Consider the following 14,143-nt stretch of genomic DNA (forward strand, 5'->3'; position numbering starts at 1 on the left):
GGGACAGAGTCGCAGCTGGGCCAGGGCTCGGCTGCAGTGTGCTGGTAGCGGATCCCACATTTGGGGGGAAGGCCAGTGCTGGGGCAACAGGGGGTGTGAGTGGGGGGTACTGGTGGGCGGGGGGGGCTCATGTCTGGGGGTAGGGGGGGGCAGCCAAAAAAATTTTTGCTTGGGGTGGCAAAAAACCTAGAGCCGGCCCTGCTGGGACCTTCTCCTCTTAACTGAGACTTCTTTGAGAATGGAATGAAAAGGACTATGTGAGGGGAAAGAAAGGAGGATGGCTGTTGGAGGGAGGTTCACTATTTTAACAGATGTGCAAACAACATCTGCCCCATGTTCACCAAATTTTTGTGAGTGTGAAATGAGCAGAGGTGGGTGAATTCTTATAAAAAAATTTTTGTTTTGTCCTGAAAAATGCATTGTTCAGGTTCCAAAAATATTCACCAAATTCAGGTTGAATTTGACAAATAGTTTTGGTTGGGAATTTTTTTTTGAAGAGTTGAAACATTTAGTTTCTTTTTAAAATTGATTTGAAACAGTGATTCAATTTCAAATTTGGCCAATTAAAAACAACAGAAACAAAACATGAAAAGCACCTGAAATGGCTGAATCAAAACAAAAACTTCAGAGAAATTAGTTTGAGTCAATTCAGAGTGTTTAGGTTGATTTGAAACACAACTTTTGGGGTTTTTTTTGATTCAATGAAAAAATTAGGAAAATGCTGTTTTCAGTTAAAATCGAACCAGATACGTTCCCCCCAGATCATAGAATCATAGAATATCAGGGTTGGAAGGGACCTTAGGAGGTCATCTAGTTCAACCCCCTGCTCAAAGCAGGACCAATCCCTAACTAATTCATCCCAGCCAGGGCTTTGTCAAGCCTGACCTTAAAAACCTCTAAGGAAGGAGATTCCACCACCTCCCTAGGTAACCCATTCCAGTGCTTCACCACCCTCCTAGTGAAAAAGTTTTTCCTAATATCCAACCTAACCCTCCCCCAATGCAACTTGAGACCATTACTCCTTGTTCTGTCATCTGGTACCACTGAGAACAGTCTAGATCCATCCTCTTTGGAACCCCCTTTCAGGTAGTTGAAAGCAGCTATCAAATCCCCCCCTCATTCTTCTCTTCTGCAGACTAAATAATCCCAGTTCCCTCAGCCTCTCCTCATAAATCATGTGCGCCAGCCCTCCAAGAATTTTTGTTGCCCTCCCCTGGACTCTTTCCAATTTTTCCACATCCTTCTTGTAGTGTGGGGCCCAAAACTTGATTCAGAACTCCAGATGAGGCCTCACCAATGCCGAATAGAGGGGAATGATCATGTCCCTCGATCTGCTGGCAATGCTCCTACTTATACAGCCCAAGATGCCGTTAGCCTTCTTGGCAACAAGGGCACACTGTTGACTCATATCCAGCTTCTTGTCCACTGTAACCCCTAGGTCCTTTTCTGCAGAACTGCTGCCTAGCCACTCGGTCTGTAGTCTGCAGCAGTGCATGGGATTCTTCCGTCCTAAGTGCAGAGGACTCTGCACTTGTCCTTGTTGAACCTCATCAGATTTCTTTTGGCCCAATCCTCTAATTTGTCTAGGCTCCTCTGTATCCTAGCCCTACTCTCCACTGTATCTACCACTCTTCCCAGTGTAGTGTCATCTGCAAACTAGCTGAGGGTGCAATCCACGCCATCCTCCAGATCATTAATGTATATATTGAACAAAACCGGCTCCAAGAACGACCCTTGGGGCACTTCGCTTGATACCAGCTGCCAACTAGACATGGAGCCATTGATCACTACCTGTTGAGCCCGATGATCTAGCCAGCTTTCTATCCACCTTATAGCCCAATCATCCAATCCATACTTCTTTAACTTGCTGGCAAGAATACTGTGGGAGACTGTATCAAAAGCTTTGCTAAAGTCGAGGAATAACACGTCCACTGCTTTCCCCTCATCCACAGAGCCAGTTATCTCATCATAAAAGGCAATTAGGTTAGTCAGGCATGACTTGCCCTGGGTGAATCCATACTGACTGTTCCTGATCACTTTCCTCTCCTCTAAGTGTTTCAGAATTGATTCCTTGAGGACCTGCTCCATGATTTTTCCAGGGACTGAGGTGAGGCTGACTGGCCTGTAGTACCCCGGATTCTCCTTCTTCCCTTTATTAAAGATGAGCACTACCATTAGCCTTTTCCCAGTCATCTGGGACTTCCCCTGATCGCCATGAGTTTTCAAAGATAATGGTCAATGGCTCTGCAATCATATCCGCCAATTCCTTTAGCACCCTTTGGATGCAGTGCATCCAGCCCCATGGACTTGTGCTCGTCCAGCTTTTCTAAATAGTCCTGAACCACTTCTTTCTCCACAGAGGGCTGGTCACCTCCTCCCCATACTGTGCTGCCCAGTGCACTAGTCTGGGAGCTGACCTTGTTCATGAAGACAGAGGCAAAAAAAGCAGTGAGTACATTAGCTTTTTCCACATCCTCTGTCACTAGGTTGCCTCCCTCATTCAGTAAGGGGCCCACACTTCCTTGACCTTCTTCTTGTTGCTAACATACCTGAAGAAACCCTTCTTGTTACTCTTAACATCCCTTGCTAGCTGCAACTCCAAGTGTGATTTGCCCTTCCTGATTTCACTCTTGCATGGCTGAGCAATATTTTTATACTCCTCCCTGGTCATTTGTCCAATCTTCCACTTTTAGTAGGCTTCTTTTTTGTGTTTAAGATCAGCAAGGATTTCACTGGTAAGCCAGCCTCGAAACAAACAAACAAAAACAAAAAACCCTCAACAACCCCCATTACTCACTTATCTCTAGAACTGAAAACTCTGAATGCAGAGGCCCAGTTTCAGGAAAATATAATTATTCAAGAAAACACTTAACCATGTGCTTTCCTTAGAGACAAGCTTAAATGTGTTTCTGACCACAGCGTGATTAAAGTGAGACCAGGTCTGATTTTGAGTACTTCTATAGAATTGAGCAGCTCACACAGCTCTGCATCCAATCAATGTATGTTTTAATTATGCTTTCCATCTCTTCTTTTTATAGAATGGAGAGTGAAAAGAAGGAAAAAGGAGGAAGGAAGAGGAAGAGACTTTTTTTTCTTTTTTTTTTTTGGATAAATAGGTTTCATTGTTCTTATTTCTGACTGAACCCAAGTGGTTGTAAATGAAGCTAAAAAGGAAAAAGTCTCAGATTAAGAAAGTTTGCATTTTGATACAGTTTAAACATTCAGTATAACTTTATTCAAAAATTAATACTTGAAAATAGATTTAGATAAATACATTATTTCTATAAAGCAATATACATTTCAATTGGGACTGAAGATAATTAAGATATGAATGCTCTAGCTTTTTTTTGTTTACCCTCTCTCCCTCTGATTAGTGTGCCTGTTTTCTAGCCTGTCCCACTAAACTCTGACCTTTTGAGTCAGGACTTCCTGATGTGAAAATTCATTAGCTCTAGCATAGGATAATCCCAAATCCCTACTTTCCCCAAAGCCTCCCACTGCACATGCCATAAAGTTAACCTGCCTAAACCCAAATTCAGGTGGAATGTTCATATCTTAGATTTACCAAATTTCAAATAATTGTAAAATTATAGTTAAACATTCTATTTACAAAATTCATCGTTACAATTATTTTTAATGGAAAAAGTAGTAAGTGCTGACAATTTTAAAATACTCTATGTGACTAAGTTTTTTATTCCAAAAGGTCATGAATTCAAATTCTCATAACCTTATCTCTACATCCACATTCTTGATTCATATGTTTATACAAAGGTGATCAAGAGCATGGAGCTACAGAAAATAATTTCCTTTGAAAGTAACACTACAGCGTTTTTACTATTCTTCTACTTCTCTTATTTCAGACAGACTGTTATATTAATAATATGCCACATCAATCATATATCAAATCAGAAAAGGATAGGTTGTACACAAAACTTGTGTTAGCGCCTCAGGGCCAGTAGCCTAAGGATGCATGTCAGAAATCTAGGTCAGCAAAAACCTATCATGCTCTCTTTTTCTCTGTGGCTAATTCCTGTCTTAAACCTGCAAATACAACATGCTACAAGAGTTATCACCATAACAATGAAAGGCAAAAAAGTTTACCCATCTTTCCATAGCTGTTGTTTAGATGTGTTGTACATGTCCATTCCATTGTAGGTGTGTGAGGGCCTTGTGCACAGATGTCAGAGAACTTTTCCCCTCAGCTGTACCCAGCGGGGCGGCTTGAGCGCCCTCTACCACCACACATCAATGCATGCTGGTACAAGAGGATGGAGCTGACCACATCCTACCTCAGTTCCTTCTTACCAGATAACATGTAGCTCTCTGATGTTTATGAGTCAGATCCTGCAAGAACCAGGATTGTAGAGTTCTGATGTGTGCCCCACAACCTAGGGATGAGGCATCTGTGACCAAAATGAGCTCTGGCTGTGGAGAAACAAAGGGAACACCCACACAAACATCCGAAGGGCCTGTCCACCAGTCCAGAGAGGGCAAAATTACCTCTGGAACATGAATCACTCTGTCTAGACGATGACAACAGGAGATATACACTGATGCTAGACATACTTGAAGCCTACTGAGGCATAGTCTCGCATGTCACAACACATAGGGACATGTGCCCATGTTCCCCAGAAGTCTGAGGCAAGTGTGCACTGTAGTAATGGAATGTGCTTTCAGTACCAGGCCTTGGAGTGTTTGGAACCTTGCTTGGGACAGAAATGCTCTGGTTTGCATAGCCTCCAGGAGTGCTCCAATAAACTCTTTGCACAGGTTTTACAACTGATTTGTCTTGACTGAGTAACAGACGCAGGGCACTGAAGGTGGATTAAAGGATGGCCCTGCTGGACAGCACTTGACAGTGTCACCAGCTCCTCACCAACCAGTCATTCAGATAGGGGAACACATGGATTCCCTATCTTCGCAGATACACTGCTACTGGCACCATGAACTTTGTGAAAAATGTGAAGGGACGCTGATAGGCCGAATGAAAGTACTGTGACCTGGTAATATAGTTCCATTTGCTATGAACCTGAGGAACTTATGGTGCTCTGGACAGATCTCTATATGGAAGTAAGTGTCCTTGAAAGTTGAGAGCATCACCCCAGTCGCCCTGCTCCAGGGAAGGAATTATGAAAGTCAGGATAACCAGGCAGAACTTAATTTCTTCAGTTCTTCAGGTACTTGTTTAACTCTCTTAGATTTAAAATAGGTCCAAGACTGCCTTTTGCTTTGGGAATGAGGAAATTGTTGGAATAAAAATTCTTTGCTCTGAAGAATAAAGTAACTTCTTCTATTGCTCCCACTAGATGCAGAGATTGAACCTCCTGCTGAAGAATGGTTTTGTGAGAGTGGTACCTGAAGAGAGATGGGAAGGTGAGTTAGAAGGGGGAACAGAAAAAAATTGAAGGGAATACTCCAAATCCACAGTGCTTAAGACTCAGCAATCTGATGTGATGTGAGTCCAAGCACAGAAGAAGTGGGATAGATGACTGACAAAGGTATGGGTAGGACACATTCAATTTATTGGTGTGCTGCCCTTGATAAGCCTGTCAAAATACATGTTTAGACTGGGCTGTTGGTTGAGAGGACCCTGCAGTCACAGATGATACCCCTTTTTCCTTGGCAGGTCTTGGAACAGAGGTATAAAGCTCTGATATCTGTGAACCTGTTGGGGCTGGAATTGCTTCCGCTTCATTGCTGATATGTAAATTGCAAAGGACTTTAGTGTTACCCTGAAATCTTGTAGGCTATGCAGCCTGTTGTCCATCTTTTCCGAAAGGAGGGACAGACCCTCAAATGGTAAATCCTGGATGGTCTGCTGTACTTCAGGAAGGAGACCAGAAGTTTGCAGACACAAACACCTCCTCACAGAGATAACAGATGCCATGGAACAAGCTGCTGAGTCCACCACATTCAAACTGTCCTGAAGAGCTGTCCTTGCCACCAGCTTACCCTCCTCTATCATGAGAATGAACTCCTGCCTGGAGTCCTCTGGTAGCCTGTCTTTAAACTTCATTACGTTTTCCCACAAGGTAAAGTTGTAGTGACTTGGGGGAGCTTGCTGTTTAGCAATTCTTAGCCGTAGACCTCCTGTTGAATAAAGTTTACAACCAAACAGGTTCAGCCTCTTTGATTCCTTACTCATTGGCACCAATGCTTGGCACCAACACCTGCCTCTCCCACTCATTAGTTGCTGCCATCACCAAAGGGTCTGTGGCTGGGTGAGAGTAGAGGTGTTTGAAGCCTTCAGAAGGGACACAGTATCTCCTCTCTGCCCATTTTGCCATAGGAAGGTGGGAATATGGGGTCTGTCAAAGCATTTTAACTGGTTCCAGAATTGCTTCGTTAATCAGAAGCACCACTCTGGAGGGTCCTGCAAAAGCTAAAATATCCATTATCTTGTGGGATTTCTCACAGACTTCTGTCACTTGAATGTCTAAAACCAAGGCTACCCCTTTAAGCAGTTCTTGGTGAGCTTTGTTATCCTCTGGTGGTGAATAATTGCTCACAATCTCTACAGCCTCATCTTGTAATGAGGAAGAAGCTGCTGAGGCAATGGCTGATCTGCCTCTTGTGGTAGAGGAGTTGTCTGAGCAACTTCCAATTGCTCGGTGCCTGCACTGGTACCATGCATTGGAGAACACTGTGGTGCCAACGATCTCGGTGAACCCTCAATGAAGTCAACTCAGACAGGTGAGGAGAGATCCTAACAGGGAGAGGGGAACCCCATGATGTCCAGAATGGCCATTAACATGTTGACGGTGGGCCCCATGGTTGCACAGGCCATTGACCCTTGTGATGTGCCCAGTGTTGGGACTGCTGGAATATCCATGGACCACAGTGCTCTGATGGAGGGAAGCTAGTACGGGAAAAACAGGCCCCACTTCTGTATCTGACAAAGATGACTGAGTCCTGCAATCATGGGGGAGCAGAACCCATGTGGACAGGAGACAGGTAAGCCAAACCTATAGATAGCGGTACCAGGGACATTGATGGTGACTTGCCCCTGGAGTGTACCGGCCTCCCAGGTACCAGAAGTGGGATCAGTACCATATGCTCTTGCAGAGTTGACATAGGTACTATAGTTATTGGTACCAGCTGGAACACTTTCTGCATTGCCAGGGACACAGGTACCAAGAGGTTAAGTAATTCTCTGGTAGCAGTGTACGTTTCCGGCATCATCTGTACTGGGATGGGATCTTGGGTCTGATGAGTAAAAATTTCAGGGGGTGGCCTTGGTGGACCTGGCATAGGTCCCAGAGTCAACAGACTCTTTGCAGCAAAGGAGTGCTCCACTTCCTCTCAGAGTTGCTCCCAGAGATCTTGCTTTTAGCTGGCCTTGGTACCGAAGGTCTTCCTGGACAAGGTACCATGTCCTTGGCAGATCTGTGTCTCTTCTTTGGTACCACACACACAGCATGATGCTGAAGACATCTCAGCAGGGGCACTCTGCACTGATGGTGCCGCACTTAGAGTATACTCTGGACCCAATGGCTCTGATGGAGATGTGCCGCCTCCATAAGGAGACACTTAAGTTTTGCTGATCTGTCTTTTTTTGTGTCAGGCTTAAATCTTCTGCAAATGACACACATTTCAGGCAGATGGGGTGTGGGTCACTGATCGGCACTGGTCTGGCACATGATTGGCAAGACTTGAACCCCAGAGAGTGAGGCATGGCACCAGTCCCAGTCTCGATAATCAAATTTGGTCCAAAAGTGACCTAACAACTAAAACCTAACACTAACTATACATTATATCTAACTACGTACTAAACAAGAAACAGACTATATACAAAGAGTGAGGGAAATAAACTTGTGCTAGCCAGACTGCAAGCACTCCAACAACCATCACTGGTGGTAAGAAGGAACTAAGGGGGATCGGAGGTGGCTCTGCCCTCTTACGCTGGCACACAGTGGTTCCTAGTGGCAGAGTGTGCTTAAGCCACCCCAAAGGGTACTGCTGAGGGAAAATGTTCTCCAACAACTGTGCATAAGGTGCACACACCTACATTGGAATGGACATGTGCAATCACTCGAAGAAGAAAGATATTTTTATAGGAAAATACAAAAAAGTCTGTCTCACACATTCCATACATATACTCAGATGCCTACACCCATTTTATACAGAAGCTGCTTACCTTATCGCATCTCATCAGCCCTAAATATCTGAGAGACTTGCTGCTTTGTGCAATTTGGGTGGCTCCCTGGTCTGTAATTTCTTTACACCATCCAACATCCACTGTCTCTATTGTCATGCTGTATCGTCCAATGGCTATCAGGGCTGTAAAAACACGAAAGACAAAGTACAGAAGTTAATAGCAGAGATGGAGGAACTAGTTTAAATACACACATGCACACACTTGAAATAATGCAATTAGAACTAAACTCCTCCTAGAGCATTTTTCATAATTTTTCCTAGGAGCTAAGTTTAAAATAATCCCTTAGAAATATGCTGTACAGCACATAGCTTTCTCTGCTTATCTGCATAATGTTTTCCTTCTGATAAACATTTTCTAAATTAATACTTCACTTCTACATAACAACCTGTATATTTCTAAATTAGGAATTAAAAACATGAATTTAATATTTAAAAGTATATTCTAGTGAAAGAAAGAAAATGTCTTATTGTGAATTACGTACAATTAATTAGAACTCTTTCTGTGAATTATTTACAGAAAACAAATAATGTAATGTTAAAAATGTCAAGTATCAGAGGGGTAGCCGTTTTAGTCTGGATCTGTGGCACCTTATAGACTAACAGACGTTTTGGAGTATCTTTGTTGCTTTTATGTTAAAAATGATCAGTGAAATTCAATTCAGTTTCAGTTATTGGAGCATTTCCCCTCTAAATCACAAACAAACAAACTTACAGTTATTTGTATTATCTATTGTCAAAGTGCTACAAGATATATTATCCCACTAGATAAGACAGATGCTTCTAGAGATCTGTTAGCAGAATTGTATACTGTATGGACTCCTTCAATTGATCTGTGAAATAACTATAGAATACGAGGCAATTCCACCTGACTCTCCTGCAAGAACAACTGAGATTATATTCCTTTTATGAGCAAACACTCTGCTAGCTACAGGGTTGCCAACCTGATAAGCAATTAGTACAAGAATATTCAGAGAATAATAGGGTAATTTTTGACTCATCAAAAAATAATATTTTTTTAAAAACCACAGGTAGCGGATGTTGTTCAATGTGCATAAAGTTTTCTATAACAATATACTCTATAGTACACCACTGTTCCTTTTCATAGCTTGTACTGATGCTGTAACAACAGTAGTTTGCTGCACTTTAGAATTGTCTTGTCAGTGTCAATTTTTTAATAAAAATAAAAAAAATTGTGAAAAATGTGTTACTATATTTATGAGTAGCCTGTCTTCCTTGATCATCCTCCCAGCATCTCTAACCCCCAAAACTAGCAGCTTGGTTATTTCCAATGCCATGCTGCCATTGTCCTGTTCTCTCCAAGTGTGTGTGGAAATGCTATAGTATGTTATGCTGGGGATAGGGTGAAACCTTGTGAAGCTGATGGGTGTAACAAACAGTCATCCTTCATTAAGGATAAATGTAAGGAGTGAAGCTCCTTTTGCAGTCAAATAGCAGAAACAATAGAAACTACTGCCCAAAACACAGGCCATATGCAAGACTGGTCAAGAGCTGTACTATGTGGGCAGAGTTGCTTTATTGAGGGTTAAACACAAATGTAGAGGGCTGGGTATTGTTTTGGTGGAGTTGAGTGTGTGTATGAGCAGATGCAGCCAGACACAGCACAGAAACAATGAAGACGACAGCAGGAAGCCAAGGACAGCCAGAGAAGCTCTTGCAGTATGACACTGATAGTAAGTTAAGAGAAAGAGCTTTTTGGAGTGTGTGCTGGATGAGGCGGCTTTGGAATACTGAGGAAGGAAACTTTCTTCTGTTGTTTGATTCCTACTGTATGAATGGTAACAGGCCTTTTTATATATTCTTTGTAAATAAACAGGATTGCATCACAGAAATCCTGACTCTGTCTCCTCCTAATGGAAACAACCTGTCAAGACCCCGAAAGCTGGCTAACCAGCTGAGCGAAAAGTGGTCACATTAATTTAATCCTGTAACTGGCATCATTAATTTATTCTGCAATTTTTGTTGCATAGATTAAGACTTGGTTTCATGGGAACATGTGATGTAGAGCATCAGCACTCCAGTTCTATTCTGAACATTTCCCAGGGGCCATTCCTTCTATTTCTTTATCATCTCCAAAAATTACACCTGGGGGAATTCTGTGCCACTGTGCAATGCAGAATTTTGCAGAAATTAATGTTGTGTGTGCAGAATTTCCTCCCACCCCACTGCCCCCCCCAGAAATTGGCTGCAGAGATGTTGTCTGCCACCAGGGGCACTGGGCCCGACAGAGCCCAGCTCGCAAACAGAAGACAAGGCCGGGGGAAGGGCGAGGGAATTGGAGGGTTCCCAGCAGTTGCCGTTCCTAGCACGCCCTGAAGGATGGAGGCAGCAGCATGCAGGAAACTGTGCAAGCCCAGTTCACAGCACCAAGCTGTTTCTCCCTCTGGATCCCTGGGTCTATCATTGTCTGGGCTGGGGGGGGGAGGGACCCAGCAGCTGGGCTCGTGGGGGTCGTGTCAGGGTCTGGGCTTGGGGAGGGGTGCTGCTGGGCTCTGGGCAGCGGGAGGGGGTGTCTCTCGAGGGAAGGGGGTGTAAGTTCTGCCTCTCACCCCAGCTGGGCTCTAGAGTGGAGGGGGTATAGAAGCAGGAATTGGGTTGTTGTAGGGGTTCTTTAACTCTCCACTCCTGGGGGAATTTTTGTGTTTGTATGTATTGTTACAGACATACTTGCTGACAGGTATTTTGAAATAAATTACCAAAATAATTGAAACTGGTGTGATTATATAATGTTATTTTGATAAATAACATTTGCAGAATTTTGCAGAATTTTAATTTTTTTGGCGCAGAATTCCCCCAGGAGTAAAAAATATACTGCTAACACAGAGTGGCTAATAGCAAGTGATATGGTGGTAGGAGAGTATATAACTTTGTTGCATTTCTCCTCTACACAGTACTTTTATGCGTCATCCATATGAAAACAGAACAGAGAATTATAAATTTTCTACAGAATTTTAAAACCAGTTTAAAAAAATTAGAGTAAGGATATATTTCTCTAGGAAATTCTATAGGTTGGTTTAAAACCTTACAGAAGGAATAGCAATAAGACAAAAAGAATATTGTCAATTTGAAATCTAATCATTTTCAAAAAATGAGTTACAAGTCATTTCAGGTACTACACCTGTCCTTGATTCTCCCTGTCAAATTTTGCAATATTATAATTAAGGCTGTCTGTCATGGAAGTCACCGATTCTGTGACTTTCTGTGACTTCTGCAGTGGCCAGTGCTGGCTCAGGGGCTGCTCAAGCCAGGCAGCCCCTGGGCCAACAGCACCAGCAGTTTGGTGTGCGGGAGGGGGCTCAGGGCTAGGGGAAGGGGATTGGGGTGCTGGATGGGGCTTACCTTGGGGTGGTGGGGCTCCCTGGCTCCCACTGGCATGTCTCTGAAACTCCTAGGCAGAGGGGCCAGGGGGATCCATGTACTGCCCAAGCCTGCAGGCCCCACACCCGCAGCTCCCATTGGCTGCAGTTCCTGGCCAATGGAAGCTGTGGAGCCAGCACTTGGGAGGGAGGAGCATGCAGAGTCCCCTGGCCTTCCCTCCCCCATGGAGATGCAGGAACACACGGAGCCAGGTAGGGAGCCTGTCAGCCCCGCCAACTCCCCCCCTGCAAGCACCAACACAGGTCCTGTGCTGCGTGCCACCACCTGCCCCGCCCCCCAGCACCAGCAGGTGTCCCAGGCTGCCCCCCCGAGCACCTGTGACCCCCCCCACAAGTTTTAGTTAGGGGGTATATAGTAAAAGTCAAGGACAGGTCACGAGCCATGAATATTTGTTTACTGCTCGTGACCTGTCCATAACTTTTAACAAAAATACCTGTGACTAAAATGTAGCCTTAATTATAATCCATATTTTCCTATTCTTAAAAGTGTTTTTTTCCTCCCTTGCTGCTGTGTGGAAGGCCAACAAATAACAGAGAATACTCACCAGAAGAAACTTTTATATCTGCTAAAACAACTGGAGTGGTGTAAAGAGGTCATAAAACCAGCAAATCGGGGTGGAGGATAATTCTCCCAATGCAACCACTGTGGAAACAGCCATCTTTTGAGGACTTGACTCTTATAAGCCTTAGAATGGGGTATGCCAGGGGTAGTGTCCAGTGATGAAGAGATTCCAAGCAGTGCTCTGACTCATAAAGGAGCCAAAGAAGGCTGCAGTAACTTGGACAGGCCCCCCCGTGTTCTCTAAATCACACCTGGCACCTCCCCAGCAGCCCAGGATCATGAAGGCAAAAGAAGGCTAAATTCCACCCAAGAGGCAAGGCACAGAATCTCATCCAAAATATTGCTAAATACATAAAGTAAACAAACTGAAAAAATAGAGAAAAATATTCTCTCTCTTTTGCTTATAGGTGTTGCTTGTAACTTTAATAGGTAAATAATTTCAGAGAGAAGTGAGATCTTTACACTGATTGTTTCTCTTGGTTTATTGAAGATTTTGAGTAACATACTATTTTCTCATGGCTCTGTTGTAGCCGGCGTTGAATGATATTTAAATGCCAGATGTGCTAAAGATTCACATCCCTTCATGCTTCATCCACCATTCCAGAGCACATGCGTCCATGCTGATGATAGGTTCTGCTCGATAACAATCCAAAGCAGTGCACACCGACGTATGTTCATTTTTATTATCTGAGTCAGATGCCACCAGCAGAAGGTTGACTTTCTTTTTTGGTGGTTCGGGTTCTGTAGTTTCCTCATTGGAGTGTTGCTCTTTTAAGACTTCTGAAAGCAAGCTCCACACCTCATCCCTCTCAGATTTTGGAAGGCACTTCAGATTCTTAAATCGACTGCTGTAGCGCTCTTTAGAAATCTCACATTGTTACTTTCTTTGCGTTTTGTCAAATCTGCAGTGAAAGTGTTCTTAAAATGAACAACATGTGCTGGGTCAGTATCCGAGACTACTATAACAGGAAATATATGTCAGAATGTGGGTAAAACAGAGCAATTCTGCCCCAAGGAGTTCAGTCAGAAATTTAATTAATGCTTTTTTTTTTTTAAAATGAGCATCATCACCATGTCCTCTGGAATGGTGGCCGAAGCATGAAGGGGCATACGAATGTTTAGCATATCTGGCATGTAAATACCTTGCAATGCTGGCTACAAAAGTGCCATGCAAATGCCTGTTCTCACTTTCCGGTGACATTGTAAATAAGAAGAGAGCAGCATTAGAATCATAGAAGATTAGGGTTAGAAGAGAGCTCCCTTAAATGTAAAGAAACTTGTTTGTCTTAGCAATTGGCTTAACAAGAAGTAGGACTGAGTGGACTTGTAGGCACTGAACTTTTACATTGTTTTGTTTTTGAGTGCAGTCATGTAACAAAAAAAATCTACATTTGTAAATGGCACTTTCATGACAAAGAGATTGCACTACAGTACTTGTATGAAGTGAATCAAAAAAATACTATTTCTTTTGTTTATCATTTTTACAGTGCAAATATTTGTAAGCAAAATAATATACACTTTGATTTCAATTACAACAGAATACAATATATATGAAAATGTAGAAAAACATCCAAAATATTTAATACAATTCAATTGGTATTCTATTATTTAACAGTTCAATTAAAACTGTGATTAATTGCAATTCATTTTTTTTAGTTAATCGCATGAATTAATGGCAATTAATCGACAGCCCTACAAAACACATATTAAAAACAACTGCAAGAAAGCTAAGTAGTTGTTAATTTATTATATTTATTGGTTTCTTCATGGAGAAAATTCTCTATTTCTATGATCATTTATTTTTAAGCAAAATAATAATAAAAACTCATGGAAAATGGGGCTTTTTATTCTTAACATGTATGTTACTATAATTTTTATTATTATTTTGCCACAAATATATTTTAACAAACAAAATGTTTGAACTTCTTGACATCTTTTTGCTATTTCTGTCTGCTGTCAAAGAATAACTACCTACAATAAAATAAAACAATACTTGGTTACTCTGAAGAAGAAAGACAATAACTTAACA

General features: G+C 42.6%; 1 protein-coding gene across 3 annotated transcripts in view; it reads right to left on the minus strand.

Annotated features, from left to right (window-relative positions):
• Positions 1-14,143, minus strand: part of FBXL17 (F-box and leucine rich repeat protein 17) — a 464,738-nt gene that overhangs the window by 20,478 nt on the left and 430,117 nt on the right. The window contains exons 8-9 of one of the 3 annotated variants that reach the window (XM_039544560.1): positions 8,138-8,280; positions 3,053-3,164 (exon numbers count right to left, since the gene is read on the minus strand). In XM_039544560.1, coding sequence (XP_039400494.1) covers positions 3,129-3,164; positions 8,138-8,280 — 179 coding nt within the window. In that variant the 3' untranslated portion in view covers positions 3,053-3,128. Of the gene's footprint in view, positions 1-3,052; positions 3,165-8,137; positions 8,281-14,143 lie in introns of those variants that run through there. The other 2 variants (XM_039544561.1, XM_039544563.1) reach the window with 2 other exon arrangements.

The sequence above is a fragment of the Mauremys reevesii genome, linkage group 6, assembly GCF_016161935.1.
Source record: "Mauremys reevesii isolate NIE-2019 linkage group 6, ASM1616193v1, whole genome shotgun sequence".
NCBI lineage: Eukaryota > Metazoa > Chordata > Testudines > Geoemydidae > Mauremys > Mauremys reevesii.